This window comes from Desmodus rotundus, chromosome 12 (assembly GCF_022682495.2).
Source record: "Desmodus rotundus isolate HL8 chromosome 12, HLdesRot8A.1, whole genome shotgun sequence".
Lineage (NCBI taxonomy): Eukaryota > Metazoa > Chordata > Mammalia > Chiroptera > Phyllostomidae > Desmodus > Desmodus rotundus.
In genome coordinates this window covers 81538806-81564019 of record NC_071398.1, presented here as the reverse complement: position 1 = coordinate 81564019, position 25214 = coordinate 81538806, and the positions used below count along the sequence as shown (strand labels likewise).

Sequence of the window (25214 nt, the reverse complement as noted above, 5' to 3'; positions counted from 1 at the left end):
TTTGCAAATGCTCACTCCTCTTCCTACCCGAAGTGTAGGAAGCTCATATTCTAAACATCTCCCAGGAAGACAGCATGCCAGGACATTGTTCAAAGAACAAGGGGGAAGGGAGAGAGCCACTGCTTCAACTTATGACCTGATGTTCAGAGTTGGCAGAGAGGAAGCTGGGCTACTTTCACTAACTTTGCATTTGTTTACTTCTCTGGAGAGAATGATCTTCAAATTGGGAAATGTTCCACCAACAAAAGAGGAAGCTGGGGGTTGCATTAAATAAATTATATGCCAAGATAAGGAAAACCAGAAGGAACTAGAAACTTAGAGCACTGGGAGCACTTTTCAGCATATAACCACTTTCTTTTGAAATATTGGAAGAATATCATTGCCAAGAGGGATGAGACTGAGTCTTAGTAATTCCAGGGGGGCAATGAATGCTAGGATTAACTGGCGGGATAAATAGGAAGAGATTTTAACTCACGTTCACAGAGTGGTGGCTCCGTATCCCAAATGACAGTATTACCCGAGATGATACATTTGGCAGATGGGTGACCAATGAGATGATACCTAAAGGTAAAAAGTGAAAATGATCCTATCCACCTCCCATCAGCTTCCTCACAGCAGGCATATGAGGCAGATTTGTCATCCTGTGATCTGGGGGGAGTCTAAGGACCAGCCTAAATAAACTCCACTTGTTGGATCTGGGTTTTCTTGTTTCTCCTTTCCTCTTCTCTAACTATTGCAAGGGCTTTTTCATCTTTAATTTCTCATGGCAATACTCTGCTTCTTAATTTTTGGCTTCATTATGGATTGTACCAGGTACCAAAATAAAACAATCCTTTTGTAGACCTGTTTAATACTTTACCTCTTAAATTCTGTATTTTTCTCATATTATTATTATTATTGCTAGTTTTAAATCTTTGCATTTTCCTAATATGCATATATAATTAGCACTGCTATGTCATATTAACTTGGGCATGATTGTTGTAAGTATCATTATATGTGGTGCTCTTGATTCTATTTAGAAGCCTTTGTATTTTATGTAGGAACCAGATAGGTGAAGTGTTTTAGGTGTTCTAATAAATTGAAAGTTAAATGTCGAATTTTTATTTCATGTGTGCATATTGCATATATACACAAACATTCGTACTTAGGTCTATTTTCTCAATTTTAGTGTCATCAAAATATGTATAGCTTACCTATTCACTATGTAACATAGGTATAGCATATGTTTTCTTGCTGTCTCCCATTTTTTTCAAGTTCTATGGATACATTTTATAACTTTAGAGATTGTTATTTAATTATTACACGGCAAAGTTTCAATTTTGAACAATTAGTTCTATCATTGCCTTTAGTTTCTTAACTTTGTTGAAAATATTTGACAATGCCTTTTAAACAATTTGTGGGGGGGTTTTTTTGGTTTTCACATAATTTACATCACTGATAGTATTTTTACACTTCATCAATTTTCTTTTTTAAAAAATTATTTCTGGATTGTCTGTGTTTTTCCCCACTATGTATACTTAAGTGTTGTAATTCTTCTGTGAATGTATATTTGGAGGCTATAGACATGAATACAAGTTTGGCTCATTAGAAACACAATCTTCTGCAATTTAGTGATATAAAAGACCACAGTTATATCAATGGGCATCAACTTTTTTGCAGGGTTTATAGTTATGAATTTCCCTTCTGAATTATTGAAGTTATTAAAACTCTTTTATTTTTCTTCTTTCATATTTAAAGTAAATTTGTTGGTATGGCATTGGTTGATAATCTTTATAGGTTGCTAGTGTATGATTCTGTAATAAGTCATCTGAATACTGTGCTGAATGTTTGCCACCCAAATCTAATCTTTTTCCCTGAAATACGAATGTTTCCCTAGTGATGGGTAGGTATGGCTTCTTACTTTCCCTTGTAAATTTTGTTACCGGTATTTTTAATCCTCATACTGTCTGTCTTACACACAGCTCCTCTTTGGTCTCTTTCTTTATTCTTTTGCACTGAATTCTCAGAGGATTTGGTTATCCTTTTCTTACTTTCTGTACTAATTTTATCCAATATTCAATGTGTTTATCAAGGATATTTAGTTTCACAACTGTGCTTTTCATTCACGTGCAAACATTCTCAATTTTCAACTAGTTTTACAGAAACAGCGTGCAACTGAATCTTTTTAAAAATATAAAGAGGAGTGGATTCCAAGATGGCGTCAGAGTAGGTGGAAGCTGCACTGACCCGCTTCTGGCACCCTCCAAATTCACAGCTAAATTACACAGCCACCACCCTGAACAACCAACTGAAGGCTAGCTGATCAGAAACATTAAAGCAAGATTTACAGTAGAAGCCACATAGGACTGGAAAGACGGGCGGAGATGCAGGAAATGACAGCCCCTGCATTCAGGTGCAGAGGTGGCCTAGAAGCCAGAGAGACAACATGGCTGCAAAACACAATCCTCCTAGGAGTGTGGGGTATCATCCCCATGCAGGGAGCCGCAGCCTAGAGCAAAGGAGACAGGAGGAGGAGCAGTCAGTGGGAATGCAGTCTGCCTCAAAGATTCAGACCCCACAACTCCCAGGGAAGAGCCCTCCTGTGGTTATAGCACCAGCCTGCGGAGTTCACAGTCCAGACTCTGACTGCTGGTGGGCCTCATTGCCATCCTTGGGTCCTGCGGAGGTAGCTGCTGGCTATAACCAGAAGTGACTTTAAGGGTCTATCTTTTTAGTGGAGATGCTTTTGGAGGCGACCCAGACAGTGACCATAATGTGTGGCTTGGGAAAGAGAGGACAGTCCGCCCCACCTGGAGCACACAGCCAGTGGCCCTCCCATGACTTCTTGAGTCACTGAGATGGCCCAGTCCCTGTGTCTCCATGTAGGGTGGTTTCTGTCTGGGAGTCAGATGGGCAAGTGCCAGGCTGTGTGGCTACATTGTTAGGAGGCAAATACAATCTCAACTGCTAGTTCAGCCTCTGCTACCCTGAGACGGGGAAGAAATACCTGCCCCTTTTCTAAAGGATTATAGACACTACCCATAATGAGAGACCATTAGAATAAGCCCTGCCCAGTCCTGGATAATCCTGCCCAGTGAAGTTCAATGGCGGGGAAGGGAGGTAGAGAAGCTCAGTGCAGGATCACTCACAGCATGCAACCTTCACAGGCTAGTGTCTGGCACCAGGTTGAAGTACTCAGCCCCCTCCTATGGCCTAGGCTGGCATCATCCCCATGGGACAATCTTTTGATCTATCCCCCTGAGCCTGGGGTGTCTGACCTTGCTCCTGCAAAAGGTACAACTGGCTGTACCTAATTGAAAATGAAAAGACCCTCCCCTGATAAGTCAGAGTTAGAAACTCTGGTAGAGATTGGGGGGGGGGTACCTTTGAAACTGGGGTCATTTTCCCCTCGTTGAGTGCCCGAATGCATGATCCCCAAGTACCAGACCCATGGTCTATGGGCCACATGCAGCACAGGATGGCTATAAATGCAGGCCAACAAAAATGCTTATATTTACTTAAAACCGTTTCTGTGCTCTTCAGCTTTCGTTATGTTTGTGTATTTAATGTGTGGCCCAAGACAACTCTTCTTATTCCAGGGTGGACCAGAGACACCAAAATGTTGGACACTACTGCCAACCCTATCATCTTGACCCCAGTTGCCGGACAGAGCTTTCCACCTATGGAAGTGGCTGTGGAAATGCAGGCGGCATGGACTCATCTTATAGGCTGTGTTTGGAATCTCTGGGGGAAGACCAGGAAAGCTCAGAGGGGGTATGGAGCAGATAAGAGACAGTGGCAGACCTCAGGAGCCTCAGTCCTTTTACAGATCTGACCCAAGCTCAAAGCTAGAGGAAACGACCCTTGTAGAGACAATGGCCCTTCCCAGGCACACCCAGGTCCAGTAGATGCTGACACAAGTAGTCAATACTTGGTAGCTACAGATAGGCAGCTCAAGGCCAGTTACATATACACATGACAGCAACCTGCACCTGAACCCCACCCAAGTAAACCTGGAACCAACACAACCAGTGGTGGGCTTCAGATCACACTAGGGCTTGGCCCATCTAGCCCCCAAAATGGCACACAAAAAGGAAGATTCTGCCAAGCCTCAGACCCTGCTGGGGACAACTCTGCCTTGGGTAGCATCCCCTGCACAGCATCTCATACAAGTTGACCAAAATTTACCCTTATAGTAACACAGCCTGAATGATTAACTCTACCCATGAAAGGGCCAAGAGCATTCAAGCCTCAGGTACAACAGGAGATGCACATAACACACAAGAAAGAGTCTAAGAGCACAGAGATCAGGGGTACTGGAAGGTTGTGCCACTGAATCCAAGAAGATGACTTTATCATACAGCCATCTTAGTAAGATTGGGGGTTACCACATATTTAAGTAATAAGCACAAAGTGGTGAGGCAAGGAAAAATGCCAAAATGAAAGAACAAGAGAAATCCCCAGAAAAAGAACTAAATAAAATGAATAAAATAAAAGCAGCAGAAATACCAGATGCCGAGTTTAAAAGGCGGTTATAACGTTGTTCAAGGACCTTACAAAAAGAATGGATGATGTCAGTGAGAACTTAAACAAAGAGATAGTACGCACTAAATAGGAGACAGAAACCCTAAAGAAGAACAGTCAAAAATGAAGAATACACTAGAAGGAATCAACAACAGGTTAATGAAACAGAGGGTCAAATCAGGGAATTAGAGGAGATGAAAACAGTAATTACCCAAAAAGAGTGTCAAAAAGAAAATAGAATTAAAATAAAAAGAACGTCTAAGAAACTTCTGGGACAACATCAAGCAGAAGATCATCCGCAACATAGGTTACCATAAGGGGAAGAGAGAGTGAGAGGGATAAGGAACCTGTTTGAAGAAATAGTGGTAGAAAACTTCCCTGCTGGGTGATGGAAAATGTTACACAATTTCAGGAAACACAGAGAGTCCCAGTCAAGGCGAATGCAAAAAGACCCACACAAAGACACATCATTATTAAAATGGCTATGGTCATGACAGAGAATCCCAAAAGCAGCAAGAGAGGATTAGTTACCTCCCAGAATGATCTGATTAAGGCCGTCCACTGATTTCTGAACTAAAACACTTAGGCCAGAAAGGATTGGCCTGAAGTATTAGAAGTGATGAAATCAAGGACATGCAACCAGGACGCTTTATCCAGCAAGGCTATCACTTAGAACTGAAGGTGGAAAAATAACATCAGAGACAAAAAGAAAAGGATAAAGAAGTTCATTTCCACCAAACCAGTTTTGCAATAATGTTAAAGGGACTGTTTTAAGGAGAAATAAGGAGAAAAACATAGGTATTAAAGAAAACATGGCAATAAATAAGTACCTATCAATAATAATCTTAAATGTAAATGGGTTAAACGCTCCAATCAAGAGACATAGAATAGCTCAATAAATAAGAAAACATGACCCATATATGATCTCTATGGGAGACCCACTCAGAATAAAATGACTAACACAAACTGGAAGTGAAGAGATAGAGAAAATATTCCATGCAAATGGAAACAACCAAGGAAATGCTGAGGAAGTGATACTTATGTGTAACAAAACAGACTTCCAAACAAAGAGGAAACAAAGGCCATGACAAGAGACAAGAAAGGTCAGCAGTGTAATACTATAGGCATTGACCCAACAAGAAGACATAACTCTTGTAAACATCCATGCACTCAGTGTAGGAGCACCTACATATATGGAGAAAATTTTGGTGGCCTTGAAGGGAGAGATCAACAGGAACACAGTCATAGTTGGGGACTTTAAAGTCCCATTGTCATCAATGGGTAGATTTTTCAGATTGAAAATCAACAAGGAACGGTGACCTTAACGACACACTAGAGTGGCAGGGCTTAATTTACAGAACATTTCATCCCAATGCAGCAGAATGTACATCCTTCTCAAGTGCTCAAGGATAATTCTCAAACGTAGACCACATGTCAGGACACAAAATGAGTCTTAAAATTCAAGATGATTGAAATAATATCAAGCATCTTCTCATATAACAATGGCATGAAACTAGAAATCAACTGCAATAAAAATACTCAAAAACAGTAAAAGACATGGAGGCTAAATAGCATTTATTAGGCAATGAATGAGTTAAGAATGAGATCAAAGAAGCAGTCAAAAATTACCTGAAAACAAAAGAAAGTGAACACAGAACAGCCCCAAATCTATGGGACACAGTGAAAGCAGTCCTGAGAGGGAAGTTCAGAGCATTACAGGCCTACCTAAAGAAGCAAGAAAATCTCAAAGAAACTATCTAACCCTACACCTAAAAGCACTAGAAAATCAGCAGCAACAGAACAAAGCCCAGAGTAAGCAGAAGGAAGGAAACAATAAAGACCAGAACAGGAACAAATGGCATAGACACCAATAGAACAATACAAGAAATCAACACAAGAACAATACAAGAATTCAAGTGGTTCATTGAAAAGATAAAACGCATTGACAAATCTTTAGCCAGACTCATCAAGGGAACAAGAGAGAGGACCCAAATAAATAGAATCAGAAATGAAAGAAGAGAAGGAAGCACTGGCATCAAAAAATACAGAGGATTGCAAGAAAGGACTATGAACAAATAAATGCCAACAAGTTGGACAACCTGCGTGAAATGGATACATTCCTAGAGACATCCAGGCTTACCAATCAGAAAGAATCAGAACCCATGAATAGACTGTAAAATGAGTGAAATTGAAGCAGTAGTTAAAAAACTCCCAGCACATGGAAGTCCGAGTCTGGATTGCTTCACAGGTACGTTTAATGAAACATTCAAGGAAGAACTAACACCTGTCCTCAAATTATTCCAAAGCACTCAAGATTAGGGAAGAGTCCCAAACTGATTTTACTAGGTTAGTATTCTTCTAATTCCAAAAACAGATAAAGACATTACAAAGAAAGAAAATTATAGGTCAATATGCCTGATGGATATAGATGCTAAAATCTTCAACAAAACATTAGCAAACTGGATCCAGCATACATTGAAAAGATCAAACAAGATGGTCAAGTGGGATTTTCTCAGGGGATGAGAGGTTGGTCACAAATATTCACAAGTCATTAAGTGTGATACATCACAAAAGGAAAATTAAAGATAAAACAATCACAAGATCATATTAATAGATACAGAAAAAGCATTTGATAAAACGTAGCACAGAGATATGATAAAAAAAACTCTCAGCAAAGTAGGAGTAGAGAGATCAGACCTCAAGATAACAAGGGCCATTTACGAACAGCCTACAGCCAACGTCATACTCAAACACTATCTGAAAGTGTATCCCTTAAGATTGGGAAGAAGTCAAGGGATGTCCACTTTCGATACCCTTATTCAACATATCACTGCAAGTCCTTGCCACAGCAATCAGACCAGAAGGAAAAATAAAAGGTATCCAAATTGGAAAAGAGGAAGTAAAATGGTCATTATTCACGGATGACCTGATATTGTACATAGAAAACCCTAAATACTCCACCAAAAAGCCCCTAGTTCTAATAAATGAATTTGGCAAAACAGCAGGATATAAAACTAATATTTAGAAATTGGTGGAACTTTTATACACAAAAAATGAACTATCAGAAAGAGAAACTATGAAAATAATCCCATTTACTACAGCAACAATAAAATAAGGTACCTAGGAATAAATTTAACCAAGGAAGTAAGAGACCTGTACTTGGAAAACTGTAGGTCATTGAAGAAAGAAAATGAGGAAGATACAAATCGGTGGATTAGAAAAATTAACATCATGGAAATGTCCATACTACCCACAGCGATGTATAGATTCAATGCAATTCCTATTAAAATATCAATGGCATGTTTCACACATCTAGAACAAATAGTGCAAAAATTTATGTGGAACCAGAAAAGACCCTGAATAACTTCAGCAGTCCTGACAAAGAAGAACAACATCGCAGGTGAAGGACACCGTAATCAAAACAACCTGGTACTGGCATAAGAACAGGCATATAAATCAATGGAATGGAACAGAAAGCCTAGGAATCAACCATCCCTATGTGGGCAATTAATATTTGACAAAGGATACAAGAGCATATAATGAAGCAAAGGCAGTTACTTCAAGGAATGGTGTTGGGAAAACTCTATAGATACATGTGAAAAATGAGACTAGACAACTAAATAACTGTATGCACAAGAAAAACTCAAAATGGAAAAAAAAACTATAAGTTGTAAAAGCATAAAAATTCTATAAGAAAACATAGGCAGTAAAATCTCAGACATCTCACACAGCAATATGTTTGCTGATATGTCTCCCAAGGTAAGGGGCACCAAAGAAAAATAAGTAAATGGGAGTATGTCAAACTAAAAACCCTCTTCAGAGTAAAGAAACCATCAAGAAATATGAAAAGGGAACCCTTTGTATGGGAGAATATATTTACCAATGATATATCCAACAAGGGGTTAATTTCCAAAATGTATAAAGAACTTATACAACTAACACCAAGAAGACAAACAATCCAATTTAAAAAATGGGTGGAACAGCTGTGACAATTTTGAGAAAGAAGAACAAAGAAGGAGGGATCACAAACTATGCTCCCTCCTCATACAAAACTATGTTACAAGGCCACTGTAATCACAATAGTATGTTCCTGGCCTAAGAAAAGACACATAGAGCAATGGAACAGAATAGAGAGCACAGAAATAAACCCAAGTCTCCATGGTCAATTCATATTGGACAAAGCAGGGAGAAGCATAAAATGGAGGTAAAAGGGCCTCTTCAACAAATGGTGTTGGGAGAGCTGGGCAGCTACATGCAAAAAAAGGAAACTTGATCACCAATTTACACCACACACAAAAATAAATTCAAGGTGGATGAAAGCCTTAAATACAAGTTGTGACACCATCAAAGTCCTAGAGGAGAGAAGATAGGCAGGGAAATCTCAGGCATTCTATTCAGCAATATTTTCATCCATATGTCCCTTAGAGCGAGGGACATAAGGGAAAGAAGAAACAAATGGGAACTCATCAAAACACAGAGCTTCTGTGCAGCTAAAGAAAACAGCATTAAAATGAAAACCAGAAATAACTGTATGGGAAAACATATTTGCAAATGATACCATGGACAAGGGTTTGATCTCCAAAATATATATAAAACTCACATGACTCCACTCCAGGAGGACAAACAACCCATTTAAAAAATGGGCAAAGGACTTGAACAGACATTTCTCCAAAGAGGATGTACACAGGGCCCAGAGACATATGAAAGGATGTTCAGCATCACTAGCCATCAGAGAGATGCCAATTAAAACCACAATGAGATACCACTTCACACTCGTCAGAATGGCCATCATAAACAAATCAACAAATAACAAGTGCTGGTGAAGTTGTGGAGAAAAGGGAACCCTAGTGCACTGTTGGTGGGAATGCAGACTGGTACAGCCACTGTGGAAACAGTATGGAACTATCTCAGAAAACTAAAAATGGAACTGCCTTTTGACCCAGCAATACCACTGTTGGGATTATACTCTAAGGATCCTGAAACACCAATTCAAAAGAGCCTATGCACCCCAAAGTTCATAGCAGCACAATTTACAATATCAAGTACTGGAAGCAACCAAAGTGCCCATCAGAAAGTGAGTGGATCAAAAAATTGTGGTACCTCTACACACTGGAATACTACCCAGCAGAAGGAAAGGAGGTCCTGCCCTTCGGGACAGCCTGGATGGAACTGGAGAGCATGATGCTAAGTGAAATAGGCCAGGCAGTGAAAGGAAACACCATGTGATCTCACCTGTAAGTGCAACCTACCAACCAAACAAAGAAGGAAGCAAAATACAATCAGAGACAATGAAATTAAGAACAAACTGACAGCAACCAGAGAGGACAGAAGAGAGGGATAATAGGGGACAATAGGAGAAGGGCCATCAAAAAACATGTAAAAAGGACACATGGACAAAGCCAGAGGGGGTAGGTTCGAGGATGTGAGGTGCAGGTGGGCGGGGCAGGCAGGCATGGTAGGGTTAAAGTGGAAACAACTGTAGTGGAACAACAATAAAAAAGTAACAAATACAAAATAATAATTCCAATTTACACGAGACAAAAATGGGTGAAGGGACTCAACAGACACCTGTCCAAAGAAGACACACAGATGGTCCTTGAAATGATCAAGGGCTAGAAATGATCATGCTAATTAAAATAAGCCCATCAAAGAGAGAAAAATCCCATAGTTTTTCATTTATATGTGGAGTCTAAAGAACAAAACAAACTTACAAACAAAATAGAAACAGAGGCATGGATCCAAGGAACAGTCTGACAGCTGTCAGAGGGGAGGGAGGGGAACTGGATAAGAGAAGGTGAAGGGAGAAGTCAAAGAACACAGTTGCATAACCCATAGACACAGCCAACAGCGTGGTGATGGCCAGAGGGAAGATGGGCCATGGTCTCAGTGGAGGGGGGCAAAAGTGGGGAGCGGGAACATTGTAACAGTGTCAGCAATAACATTAAAGTTAGAACAATACATAAACCAGACATTGTTCTAAAAGTCTTCCCTATCTCTTGGAAGTAACTCTGTTTTATAAGAAGAAATACTGATTCTTCAAATTGGTCTGTTTAAACTTTTTTCTGTGATTCGTCCCGAGCTCGATGGTTTGCTGTTTCATACCATACACAGGGTCACCTCACTAATGCACGATTAAGAGGGTACAGTCCGCGTATTTAGAGGCTGTACTTAAAAATGCTCAGAGAAAGGAAAAGTATTTAGATTCGCTCCAATTTCACTTTGTCAGATTACATGTGCTATGGCTATGTTCTAGGCCCAGGGAGCAATTACATTTGCTGGACACCGTAAATGACTTTTCACTGCCAATTGTGGCAACGGTGCAGCCCAGAGTCTCTCACGGGCTCAGCTGCTGGAACTGACAGTGCAGTCAAGAGTCCATTGTGTGCTGAGCAAGGTAACAACCACGGGCAGGACAACTGCCCAGTACACAATTTATGACGGACATTTTCCCAGGGGTCTGTTATAGGGCTGAATGGTCTTCCTCAAAATGGTATGTTAAAGTCCTAAACCTCAATCCCCATGAATGTGACCTTATTTGGAAGTAAGGTCTTTGAAGATGAAGAAATTTATTTTGAACAATTTTTCACTTTCACCAAGTTGTGTTCTCTCCTACACCTCCAACTCCTTTCTTTTTTTAATTTTAATTTTGTATTGTTATTCAATTACAGTTGTGTGCCTTTTCTCCCCATCCCTCTACCCCACCCCAGCCGAATCCCCTCCCTCCCCCACTTCCACCCTCCCCCTTGATTTTGTCCATGTGTCCTTTATAGCAGTTCCTGTAATCCCCTCTCCTCACTGTCCCCACCCCACTCCCCCCTGACCATTGTTAGATTGTTCTTAACTTCAATGTCTCTGGTTATATTTTTTTCCTTTTTTCTTCTATTTATTATGTTCCAGTTAAAGGTCAGATCATATGGTATTTGTCCCTCACCATCTGGCTTATTTCACTTAACATAATGCTCTCCAGTTCCATCCATGCTGTTGCAAGGGGTATAAGCTCCTTCTTTCTCTCTGCTGTGTAGAATTCCATTGTGTAAATATACCATAGTTGTTGGATCCACTCGTTTCCTGATGGGCACTTAGGTTGCTTCCAGTACTTGGCTATTGTAAATTGTGCTGCTATGAACATTGGGATGCACAGGTTCTTTTGGATTGGTTTTCAGGGTTCTTAGGGTATAATCCCAGCAGCAGAATTGCTGGGTCAAAGGGCAGTTCCATTTTTAGTTTTGTGAGGAAATTCCATACTGTTTTCCACAGTGGCCTCACCAGTCTGCATTCCCACCAACAGTGCATTAGGGTTCCCTTTTCTCCGCATCCTCTCTAACATTTGTTTGTGGATTTGTTTATGATGGAAAGTAAGGTTTTGAAGATGTAAGCAAGTCTACATGAGGCCATTAGGGCGGCCCTACTCCAATAGCAATGGCATCTTTATGAAGATCGAACTTTGGACATAGACCCACACAGAGACGAGAAATGCTGTGTGCAGGGGGCTGGGGGGACACAGATGCAGAGGGAAGATGGCCATGGGAAGACAGCGGCAGAAGTGGGAGTGATGCTGCCACACACCAAGGAAGGACTGGAGCTACCAGTAGCTGGCAGAGGTAAGGTGAGAACCTCCCTCTGAGGCTTTGAAGGGACCATGTCATGCCAGCACCTCAATTTTGAACTTTTGGACTACAAAACTGTCTGAGAATAAGTTTCTGTTGTTCTCAGCCACCCAGTTGCTGGTACTTTGTTATGGCAGCCCTCGCAAACTAACAGTGCATTTACCTTTAAGATTCGTTTCCTCACACAATGCTCCATGGTGTTCCCTTTGTTCCAGCAATGTCCACTCTCAGTTAGGGCTGTTTCATATGGTTTGACCATGCTCTCCCCATACTTTCTTCCTTTGTACCTGGTGAGTACCTCACTTCTGTTGTATGCACTCTCGTTTTCCAGAAAGATTACAGACTTCCCCCTTTATCTTATCATACCTTTGTTCATTTCAATCAGAAATTGAACACTTACGTTCCGGCTTTTAAGCAGCACATGGTTATAGTCTAGTCTCCTCTCCCCTGTGACGTGACTGAACGGTAGTATTGCCATTCTGCAAATCTTGAATATTGAGGTGTTACTGCCAACTTACCCTCTATTACAAGTATAATTAATCCTGGATCCAAACTGGGTGTCTGTGTCTACGTGTACCATCCCATTCACTGGATCTGGAGGAGTCTTACATGCTTTACCTATGGCAAGAAACAGAATTTGGAGCCAGGCAGAGGAATCGGAACTTTTGCAGTGCATAAAGTCCCAAGCTCACTGTAGCTTTCCAACAAGTACAAGCAATTCTGAAGGTTCCACTGATTTTTGACTCACCCAGCTGACTTGGGCCGCCTACTAGACACCACATTAAAAAAGACCTCCCTTCTAGACCAATCTTATCTCCACCTCAAATTTCTCATCAAAATGTAAAGGTTGATTATGGCTTTATTGCATATTAGTATAAATTTTTCCTCCTACCTGGCTATTCAAACACTTTATCTTCTGTATTTTTTCCTGTAAAATATGTTTCTTTTCCTGCAAATATTTCTTGGAAAATTCCCATGAAACAAACATTTCAACTAATAATTAGGGATGATCTACAACACCGACTCTTATATCCACCAACGTGGACACTTGTGAGAAGCAAAGTTTTCTCATCTCTAAACTTGGAAAAAATGAAATAAGATCATATGGATAATTTGACAGACATGGAAAAGCTCCAAAGCAGAGTTTACTCACGTTGACAGACATCCTTGGCACTGGACCACTCCAGGTTGTCTAGACAACTGATAGAGAATGACTTCCTATAATACCCAGGGAGGCATTCATACTTTAGTGATGTCCCAACAGGAAACTCAGATTCATTGGTTTGGATTTTCAGCTTAGCAAACTGAACATGACCTGGGGCACTACAGTAACCTAGGAAACAAGATAGCAAGAACATCACATTTAACAAAAAGATACCCAAGAACCTTATTTCTCTCTCCTGTTAGATTTGATGCCAGAGCAAAAGAAATTTTTAGGCCTGGAGAGAGAATTTCCACGTAACCTTGGGAGGGGAAGTTCTGTTATCACCACATACCCATTAGAAAATATACTTTCTGAAAGGGTATTCCACTATTTGGTTGTTTTGCTCATATAATTTACTGTAAGAGACAGCTGCAATTCAATTTTCCACATTTTTTTTTTCTGGGAAAGAGCTTTCCTGCCCAGGTTCCACCATTCCTGTCTGATTTTCTTGTCTTCTAGTGCATCAAAACCCCCTGGGAGGGCTCACAAGCATGAATGGAGAACTCAAGGTATTTCTTGACACTAGGAAGCAGTCACCAGTTCTGTAGGTAATTCCTAAGTAAGCCTCTTCAACACAAGGAGGAACCAATAGCATCTCCTTAAAATAAAAGAAACTAACATACTACACTTACCATTACAAGAAAACTTTGTTGGAAGTGTACATTGAATTAAATTTTAGCTTTAGCTCCATGCCCCTATGGCCTATTAACTCTAGATTCACTTTGGATTCAAATGTGTGAATCCAATAACCTATTTTTCCAAGATTCACTTGGAAAAATAGAAATCATTTCCACTTGGATCTGACAATACCTTCTCTTTCAGTTTCTCTTTCAGCTGTCTTCCACCTCCCTTCCAATTATTTATTCAAATAGAAATGGTTATACCACAGCCAATTCAGCACACAGAGCATTTTCTGTTGGAAGATCGTAAACCAATTTCTCACCTCTTGACATTATTCAATAATTTCTCTCTATATACATATTGGCTTATTTTCAAGATTTTCCACAGGATGCTAGTTTATTTATATCACCCTTTTACTTTGTCTTACAGCTGAAATATTAGCTCTATTAGCTTCCAGTCCAAGGAGTCTTCATTATGATTGAAATTTACCCCTAAGGACAAATCACATGAGAAGATGTCTCTAGTCTAATAATCTAGCTGCTAAAACAAGGGTTGCCATCTCAGATAGGGTTCTGATGAAGAAGAAAATGATAGGACTTAAGGGAAGACTGTCTCTCACTACAGATTCAGTAAGTACGGACTAGGTCTCTACATTGGTAAGCAGGCTCACAAGTGCACCTGACATTGAAGCCATGGTGATGGAGGAGGACAGTGAGGGCAAAAATGACATCTGGGAGACGAGTCCTTGGTCCTTTTCCTTTAGGATTGTTCTATTCTCTCAGAGTCTCTCAGTTGTCAGGAAGTAATATCAAGAATAGGGTCCCTTCTACAATTCGCTTTCTCCATTCTGTCTTTATGTCCTGAAGATGGATGTCCTAGAGGGGTTGGGGGGTCTTAGGAAATCTTCTCCAGACCTATGAAACACACAATCTCTTTATCTTGCATTTTCCTTTGGGTTCATATTCCTGTTCACTTCCCTTCTACTAAAGTGAGAAGAATTCAATGACTAAAATTACTGGAGGCAAGGAACCAAATAAGTGTTATTTTAATTTACAACGTAGACCAAACTGGCTGAAAGAACCCATGTTGATTGTCTACAAGGCAATTAAAAGTGGTTTGCCAGGCTTTGCTCTCTCCTGGCCTGTGCTTCCCTCCAAATCTGCGGATGCCATGACTTACGTGAGTTCAGGGCCTTAGGTATTTGCTTTCCATTCCTGTGCTTTGAAAACATTTTCCTTCCAATCTAGTTAGAATTAGAACCACCACCCACTGCCTGGCTCTCTTTTCTCCAACCCTGTAGACTCCAGGGTCAGAAGAACCTTTCATGTTGACACATTGTAAAGTCATTTATTACTGATTTAGCATTTGATTGTGTCCATGCACAAAAAAACATGACGCCGTAATTACAATATTTTGAATGCTCTGTTCTAGGTATTCTGGAGCCATGTAGGACGTGGGGTAGTGTGCACGAACCTGGATGTCCACAGCGAGGGGCAGGGCCACTCCAAATCCCGTTCCCTTGACTGTCAGTTGTGCAGCGGATGGTGCTCTCCCCAATGAAATTGAAGGGTGTCCCTCTGTCTGGGTGGGGGTCACATGTGTAAGTTACTTCTTTTCCATAAGGAAAGATTTCCAGGGCTTTTCCTGTGTGTCTTCCATTACGGATATCTGGTGGATTTGGACATAAGATTTCTGGAAAGAAGGCAAAGGCTGTAAGTTTCATTGAAGAGTTTTCTCCAGAGGTATCCCACAGTCATTAGAGTTGGTGCTATCTAAAAAGCATTTATGATAGTCCGTCTTTGGTGTAGGCCTTTGATGAGATGAGAAAAATGAAATAAGATCTCAATGTCATTTTTCATTGAAAAAGTACAAAAGAAATGGGCTTATCTTGAATCTCCTTGATAGTTAAGTCTTTTGGATTATAAAATTTTACACCTTTAAATTAAGTTCAAAGACTTAAAAAAGAAATAACCCTTTAAAATCAAACTCATTCAGGTACTTAATAAATACTAGTTCAGCAGTTATTCTGTGGCAGCCACTCATCAAGGCCCTGGCATACAGCATGATAAACTCATTGTCCTCCAAGGAACTGACATTCTCAAGAAATAGTTCCGTAATATATCCACTTATACTAATCACCCTAAAGGTATGAAACTCTTCCTCAATAATTTATTTATACTGTCCATCAATCTTGATTATGACAGCGTGCTGACACAATGAATTGAAGCATCTTTGGTCGTTGTGATAAATCTAAGACATTCGGATTGCTTTGTTTTTTTAAATGTAGGAATCTCTTTATGATTTAACTTTCTTCTTTACTTTTGGCAAGGCTTCAAATAGTTCCTTCTCTCTATTATCTGCTTGTCTGTTTAAAACAGTTCCCTCCTCACTTCTAATGGGCATTTCTAACTAGGCTTAGGGTTTGGAAGAAGCTACTTCAACTAGGAAGAGTCATGAGAAATAAGACAGATAGTTCAGTCAATAAGTGAGCTCTAATTCATGCCACGAGGCCAGTCCCTTATTATGTCTCATCAAAAACATTGGGTTTCATGGATAGCAGACATCTACATGTAAGTTATTCTCATATGTTTTACTAGAAAAACTACATTTGATGTCTGAGTAGGTTTCTGGTGAATAATCATTGTAGTAGTATTTTATATATACATGTATGTAGGTTTACATATTCCGATTTTTTATAACAAAAGACAAAGCAAAGTCTTGTCTTCTATTGGGCAATATATAAATGGGCAGAATAGAAGAACTTGGTATTGACAGTACACATTGGAGAATCACTTTTTGAATCAGCTTATTACCTCTGAATCATTCAACATAACTCATTTAGGTACACATTCTGAGAGCATAAGGAGTTTTAAAGTGCTTACCCGCTGAAACGCTGCACTAACTTTCCCTTCATTCTTTCATTTCTCTGACCTATCAAGCCATAACACTTATTTGTTCTTTGTATTTCCTGATCATCTCCCCACTTGAGTATAAATAATATGGGGAGAGGGAATTAACTGGTTCACTGCTATAACATCAGTGCTGAGAAGAACATCAAGTACATAGTATGTACTCAGTAAATAGTTGTGAGAATGAATGAAGTTTTTAACTGAGACAGACTCATAGATAGAGAATGGGTTGACAGTTCTGGGCAGGAGGTGGGGGGAAAAGCATTGAACTAAAAGGAAAAAAACGTATGAAGGACGACAACAGTGTGATGACTGCCAGGGTCCAGGGGGTGACTGGAGGTGGAAGAGCATTAGGGGGGATGAATGGTAAAAAAAATACAACAAAAGACAACTAGTAAAATACAAAACGGAAGTGGTGATGTCCATCTGAAGAAAAAAGTGTTTTTTATATATATATATATATATATATATATATATATATATATATATATATATATATATATGTTAGAAAGCAAATACAAAAATAGTAGAGTGGTTGCATTCTGAGGGTAGAAAAAAATGAAAAAGAAAAAAACCTAGGAAAGTAAAGAAGAAAAAAATCATCAAAGCTTCACATTATTTAATCTCTCTTGACCTAAAGGGGAACTAGCATAGATCACATAGCGCACAGAATTCAAAGTGACAGGGAGAGTGCAAATGCTTCCCCAAACTCATGGTGCACAGCAGAGTGCTTCACAGCAAACTGATCGCAGATAAACACACATAAAGTCAGCAACTATTTCCCAATGCTTCAGATGAAGAAACAGAAGACCACGCGGGGGTGGCCATAGGTCAAAATAATTACCAGGATAAGGAAGAAATGGTCCTAAAGTGTTTGTCCTTCTACTCACGTTCACACACAGGGACACTGCTATTCCAACGGCTTTCCATTCCAGCCAGGACACAATGACTAGCAGAACTGCCTTTTAGACGGAATCTAAAGAAGAACAAGGCGGTGAATAGGTGAGCTGGTTTAGCCAAAATGCCATTCACTGTGCCAAAGCTCTCAGCATGTGAAACCAACAGGTGGCAGGGGTTTGGAGGCCCCTCCAATCTGGACAGATCACAGCCTCCAGTAGGGGAGAACAGTCAAGCCCTGTTAGCTGGTCACATAATATGGAGTCCCAGCCCTGAAGAAGGCAGTACAGCAGAGCAGCCGTCTCCTTCATCCTGGACTCAGACTCTAAGAAGTGAATCTCTAGGTCATCATTCCAAGACCAACCTGATGAATGTCCTCATTGCCCTGATGGGAAACTCAGTCTTCTAACGCCATGGTCGCCTAATTCTGATACTGAGAGAACAACTAAAACAGCTCCCAGCTTGGACTGAGAAAACAGAGAATAACTGCAAAGAGAACAAAAGACTGTTCTTTTGTCTCTACATATGTGATGGCTGTGAAGGAGGCTCACAACAGCACGCTGGGCCACTGGAGAGTAGGTTTGAATACTCCAGGGGAAGAGGAAAGGACCTCAGCAATTGCTTGTATGAAAGCATCCAGAATTCTCAATGTTACATGGGACCCTGGTGGCTCCTAAATGTTATTGGGTACTGGCCTGGGGTGCCTGCCAGGGTTCTCTGGAGCAGCCCGAGCCAGGTCTTTCATTGCTCACACTTGACCCTCCCCATGCCGACATGCGCACACACTGAAGAGCACCAGATTCTCACAAACAAGGTAATGACCTTACCTACAACATCACATCAGCCACCATGATCCCATTTCAGAGCCCTGAGCCCACCACCAGCCAGTAGATGTAGGGTTAGATCAAAATGCTTACTCTTATACTTTTGCTCCTCTTACAAATTTCACTTTTAATGGTTAAAGAAATGACTGATAATGCTTAAATAATGTTAATTATTTTAAATAAGCTTTTTGTAACATATCAAATTTTGCTTGGGATTCTCCAAATTATTCTTAACCTTCTCTGCTTGGAAAATATGTCTTTTTTTCACACAATGTTTAACACATGCATTCATAACCATTCATCGTATTGTCTTTTTATATGCCATTTTATATACGTCTCAATTTTTTCCTTCTTAGCTCACGTCATTAAGTCCACCTGTTTATTATTCTTATTTTCTTTTTGTTTGTTTGTTTTTGGTTTCTGGTTTAATTATTTTATTGTTTTTCAGTTACAGTTGCCTGCATTTTCCCCCCACTACTCCCTTCCACCCCAGCCAAACCCCCTTCCTCCCTTGCTTCCACCCTCCCCCTTGGTTTTGTCCATGTGTCCTGCATAGTAGTTCCTGAAAACCCTCCCCTCCATTAATCCCTCCCACCTCCCTGCTGGTTACTGTCAGATTTTTCTTACTTTCAGTGACTCTGGTTACATTTTGCTTGCTTTTTTCTTTTGTTGATTATGTTCCAGTTAAGGTGAGATCATGCGCTATTTGTCCCTCACTGCCTGCCTTATTTCACTTATCATCATGCTCTCCAGTTCCATCCATGCTGTCTCAAATGCCTAATATCAAACTGAATTATAAGGCCACTATAATCAAAACAGTCTGCTACTGGCATAAGAACAGACACATAGACCAATGGAACAGAACAGAGAGCCTGGAAATAAGCCCAAATCTCTATGGTCAATTAATATTTGACAAAGGGGGAAGAAGCATAAGATGGGGTCAAAAGAGACTCTTCGACAAAAGGTGTTGGGAGAGCTGGACAGCTACATGCAAAAAAATGAAACTCGATCACCAACTTACACCAAACACAAAAATAAATTCAGGGTGGATAAAAGACGTAAATATAAGTCATCACACCATAAAAGTCCTAGAGGAAAACATCGGCAGGAAAATCTTACTCTTACTTTTCTTACATACTTTCAAAATTTTATGCTCCTGGGTTTTTGTTTTGTTTTTTTAGCCACGCCCAACCTCCCCTTTTGAATTAACTTCGAAGTCCAGTTTCTGTCTCCAGAAGGCCTGGCAAGCTCACACTCACCCCTCCTCACAAATGAAGGACACTTTTGCTCCAAGCTGCAGATTAAGTGGAAAGACCACACGGCCATTAGGAAGTTGGTCCAGGAAGTTGGCACAAGATTTCACTGGAGAAGAAGGAAAACAGAGATAACACAGGCAGGAGGAGAATAAAGCCCCAAGCTAAAAGTTTCAAAGGAGACAAGAGTGTACATACATGTGCATCTGGGCACTTCGGGACTCCAGTCCCCCTGGGGTGTACAGCGCAGAGAGGCAGCCCCTCTGAGGTCATAGCCGGGCTCACAGCTATAGAACACTTCCTGCCCAGAGGAAAAGTTGTCCTTGTTACTTTGGGTGCGCTTACCATGAAGGATTTCTGGAGGCGGCTGACATACTGAGGAAAGAACAAGTAAAAGTTCTTTTGAATTATGGGGAAATAGTTTTTTGCTAAATCTTAACTCTAGTAAGGAATGAAGAGATTCCAGGATAATTAGAGCCATTTAGGTCTAACGAAGAAAGACAACTGAATCCTCAACCTCTGCATTCTACTCATGTGGAAGTTAAGAAGGGAGAGATGTAGCCAAAGTCCACATATGAGTAAGAGCTAGAGAGTCAGAACCTACCCTTTCCCCACACAAGGTTTAAAACATATCCATCAGTCCACCAGGCACGGGACCACTTCTTATGGTGCTGGCGCTTTAGAAGAAAGTCATTTGTATTGGTGGCTTCACCATGCACATATTTGCTAAAGGTCATCTAATTTACAACTCAGTCTTTCAGACAATGAGAAGATTGCCTGAGTGTAAATCCATTTAACAGATTTCCCTTCATCTCTGGTATCGCATTCTTATGAGTGAAGTGTACTAAAATTCATATTTATATCTCTGTCTGTTTGTCCTCCCAAGTGCTCTTTTGGTGATCGCACAAGCTAATACAGGTTGGTGGAACAACTGTGAGCTTCATCTCTATCCCTGTGTATCAGCCACAATTACTTACCAAGCCACTCCTATGCCAGCAATTATGGCATAAGAGGACAAAACAAGGCAACAAGAACACAAGCCCTCAATATGACGGGCCTTGTAATGAGAGGGCACCACGATTAGAGACTATGTGAGTCAAGGTTTGGATGCCTCCATAATCAGCCCTTTTGACGTGTGCTTAGGGCAGGAGAGCTCATTTGAATGTCAACCTAGTTGATATCTAATGAAAGAGGAATGAAAAATCTCTTTGTCTTTTAGGAAGCTACTTTCACTTTTTTTTTTTTTTTTTTTTAACCATTTGCAATTTATTTAGTATTTTAATTTGTGCTAGGCATTCTCCCAGTTAATTTATTTATTTTTTTTAATATATTTATTGATTGTGCTATTACAGTTGTCCCATTTCCCCCCCCACTCCACTCCATCCTGCCCACCCCCTCCCTCCCACATTCCCCCCCTATAGTTCATGTACATAGGTCATACTTATAAGTTCTTTGGCTTCTACATTTCCTACACTATTTTTACCCTCCCCCTGTCTATTTTCCACCTATCATCTATGCTACTTATTCTCTGTACCTTTCCCCCCCTCTCCCCCTCCCACTCACTTAATGACAACCCTCATGTTCTAGTTGTTTGCCTAGTTTGCTCTCGTTTTTGTTTTATGTGTGGCCGTTAATAACTGTGAGTTTGCTGTCATTTTTACTGTTCCAATTTTTGATCTTCTTTTTCTTAGGTAACTCCCTTTAACATTTCATATAATAAGCGCTTGGTGGTGATGAGCTTCTTTAACTTGACCTTATCTGAGAAGCACTTTATCTTCCCTTCCATTCTAAGTGATAGCTTTGCTGGATACAGTAATCTTGGATGTAGGTCCTTGCGTTTAATCTTGGGTAATGTAATTATGATGTGCCTTGGTGTGTTCCTCCTTGGGTCCAGCTTCTTTGGGACTCTCTGAGCTTCCTGGACTTCCCGGAAGTCTATTTCCTTTGCCAGATTAGGGAAGTTCTCCTTCATTATTTGTTCAAATAAGTTTTCAATTTTTTGTTCTTCCTCTTCTCCTTCTGGCACCCCTATAATTCGGATGTGGGAATGTTTCAAGGTGTCCGGGAGGTTCCTAAGCCTCTCCTCATTTTTCCAAGTTCTTGTTTCTTCATTCTTTTCTATTTGGATGTTTGTTTCTTCCTTCTGGTCCACACCATTGATTTGAGTCCCAGTTTCCTTCTCATCACCATTGGTTCCCTGTACATTTTCCTTTGTTTCTCTTAGCATAGGCTTCATTTTTTCATCTGTTTTTCGAATAGATTCAACCAAGTCTGTGAGCATATTGATAACCAGTGCTTTGAACTGTGCATCCGATAGGTTGGCTATCTCTTCTTCGCTTAGTTGTATTTTTTCTGGAGCTTTGAAGTGTTCTGTCATTTGGGCCATTTTTTTTTTTTTTTGTCTTGGCTCTTCTGTTACTTAAAGGGGCGGAGCCTTAGGTGTTCACCAGGGCGGGGTAACGCTGGTCGCTGAGCTGTGACGCTGTATGTGGGGGAGGGGCCGAGCGGGAGCAATGGCGCCCGCCTCACTCTCCTCCGGATTTCAATCCTTCACTCCGCTACCCACAATCAAACTGGGCCACTCTGGTGCTGGTTCCCGAGTAAGTGGGCCTGTGCACACTCTAGGCCCCTGTGGGTCTCTCCAACAACCTCTTCTGTGAGGCTGGGAGTCTCTCCTGCTGCTGCCCCAACCCCCGGGGGCGCTTTCAATCAGAGGTTTGAGGCTTTATTTCCTGGAGCTGGAGCCCTGGGTTACATGGTCTGCTTCGTTGCCCGCCGTTCGTCAGGTTTATCTGTGGGCGAATTTGGTGCCGCCGGGTGCTACCCGCTGCTCTGCCTGCCCCACTCTCCGCCCCTCTGAGTCCGGCCCTCTGGGTTTATCTGCGCAGATGTGGGGCCGCGGGGTCTGCTAGTGCTCGGACTGCCTGCGCCATTTGTCCCACACTCCGCCAGTCTCAGTCCCGCCACAGCCACGCGAGTCCTCTCCACCCCGGTGCCCGTCTCCGCCCCTCCTACCAGTCTGGATGAATGGTTATTTTCTATTTTCTTGGTGTTGGTCCCCCTTGCTGTTCGATTTTCTGTCAGTTCTGGTTGTGCGAGGAGGCGCAGTGTGTCTACCTACGCCGCCATCTTGGTTCTCAGCTACTTTCACTTTTAACTTCAGACTCCCAATAGTAGAATGTAGGATGTAGAACAGAGTAGACACACCCTAAGGTACTTGTGAGTATTGTGAAGCTAGGATATTGGTCTTGGTAAGCAGTCCTCCTTTCCGTGACGGGTGCTGATAGAAATGTGGAAAGAACCACAGCATTCAGGCTCCAGGGTCTGACACACATGCACTATGTTCTCGGGTATGCCACTCACTGGCACCTGATTGGATGATTTTCTCAACCTCTGAAAGACCAAGCTAACTTCACTGTCATATAGATAAATGTTTAACACTAATTCACAGGAAGGTGGTAAAGAGTTGATGAGATAATGCATGTAAAGTACTTATCACACAGTAAGGACTTATCACACAGTTGACCAGAAAGTTCACATCATTTTTTCCACATAACTGACAGCCAGTGCTGTGGCCTCAGAATTATTCAATATGAGAGTCCCAAATATCTCCTTACTTGATTATTGTGCTCTTGCTTCTCCAGATGAAGGCAGGAGCACAGAACATGCACACACTCATATCCCTTCTTTATTTCATGCTTTGTCCCAAGAAACTTTACTCACACTGCTCACCATGCTGCTTCCCCCCAGAACATGCTCCAATACCCTGGTCCTCCTACAGCTGGGGTCCTCTGCAGGCCCCTTCAAAGCCTCAGCCAGACTCACCCCGGAAGCAGCTGGGCAACTCCGGCTCCCATCTGTTTTGGGCCTGGCAGCGCACACTGGAGGGGCCTTTCATGACAAAGCCAGGCTCACACCTAAAGCTCACGATTTCATTTAAGGAGAAGAAGCTTCTGTTCTCAGACACCCTTATTCCATTTTCAACGTCTGGAGGGGTGCACGTATTAGGTATGAGGCACTGAGGTGGAGGGCCGCTCCAGGTGCCAAAACCATCGTCTTTGCTGGTGCAATATATTGACTTCTCACCCACAAGGACAAACTTTTCCCTTCTCTTTGTGTGGCTGCAGCTGTAGGTCACCACCATTCCGTACGGAAAATACTCTCTGTTGCTGCTAACGAAATCTCCATGGGCGATGGCTGGGGGTGGCCTGCAATGAATACCTAAAGAGGGGACAGCAAGTTAGACTAAACCTCAGTATCTTTTTTAAAAGTTATATTTATACATTTTGGCAATCTGGTTTTTAAAAAATCCAGTTTACCAAATGTGAATGTTCACAACACCTCTGCTTCTGTCTAATCTTTTCTAATGCACAGACATGTATCAAATAAATAAAAACAAAATATCTGGCACAATTCATAAAATAGAGATAAACCACAGACATAAAATATTATACATGACATAATAACCACAGATTCAGAAGAAATAAAAATACTGGATATGTGTTCTAGTGTATGCTAGTAATTTGCAAAGTGTGAATATTAAGGATATAGGTATATTTTGCCAATATTGAGTCAGAAAAATGGAAGGTATAGAAGTGGGGAAAATGTACCAAAATGCTACTCAGAATAACACTATAAAAACCACATGTCATTTATGGACAAATGAAATCTAATATTTAAGTTTCAGATTACTCCCAGGCATTTTAAAGCATTCCAAAGCATGCAACATAATTTCTATCATTTTGGGGAGGTATACATTAAGGTAGAAATATATTTATTTATTTATTTATTTTACTTTAAGAATATTTAAGAAGATACATATTTCTTGTAGAGAATTTATAAAATACAAATGAAAATTATCTTTAAGTCCATTATGTAGAAGCACCATGGATAACTCTTTGCTGTGTCATCTTTAATACACGGAGACACACACGCCATATGCTTTCCAAGATATCCCTGTTGTCTTCATAATATTTCAGTGTAACAAGGTACTGTACAATTTCATTTCAAGAGCTGGCCCTCCTGGCTCATGAATTCTGGCATATTTTAAACTTTTTGTATTTTGCTTGCAAAACTCATGTCCCATTCCTTTGATTTTTCCCATTGTGTGTATATTTATTTAGTTGGAAATAATATGTACATACAAAGTACTAATGTATTCAGTGCTTTAAAAGCAGATACACAGAAATTTTTTAAGCACAAAATGAAAGTAAATACAATCAGAAATTGTATTTTCTTCCTAATTCCAAAGGATCATCTCACACCTGTTCGGAGATCCTTATTTCTGAAACACTGAAATATGATCAACATTTACATTGTTTTGGCTTTTTCACTATCACAAACAATAATGTAGGTAAATATTTGTATAGCCACACCCTTGCAAGAAAACATGGGAA

At 40.7% G+C, this 25214-nt stretch overlaps 1 protein-coding gene across 1 annotated transcript in view; it reads right to left on the bottom strand.

Annotated features, from left to right (window-relative positions):
* Positions 1-25214, bottom strand: part of LOC112318208 (complement receptor type 2) — a 153309-nt gene that overhangs the window by 47533 nt on the left and 80562 nt on the right. The window contains exons 25-32 of the mRNA XM_053914640.2: positions 23644-24039; positions 20017-20193; positions 19825-19927; positions 17735-17820; positions 15409-15627; positions 13264-13443; positions 12629-12728; positions 476-561 (exon numbers count right to left, since the gene is read on the bottom strand). Of these exons, the coding sequence (XP_053770615.1) occupies positions 476-561; positions 12629-12728; positions 13264-13443; positions 15409-15627; positions 17735-17820; positions 19825-19927; positions 20017-20193; positions 23644-24039 (1347 nt within the window). The remainder of the gene's footprint in view (positions 1-475; positions 562-12628; positions 12729-13263; positions 13444-15408; positions 15628-17734; positions 17821-19824; positions 19928-20016; positions 20194-23643; positions 24040-25214) is intronic.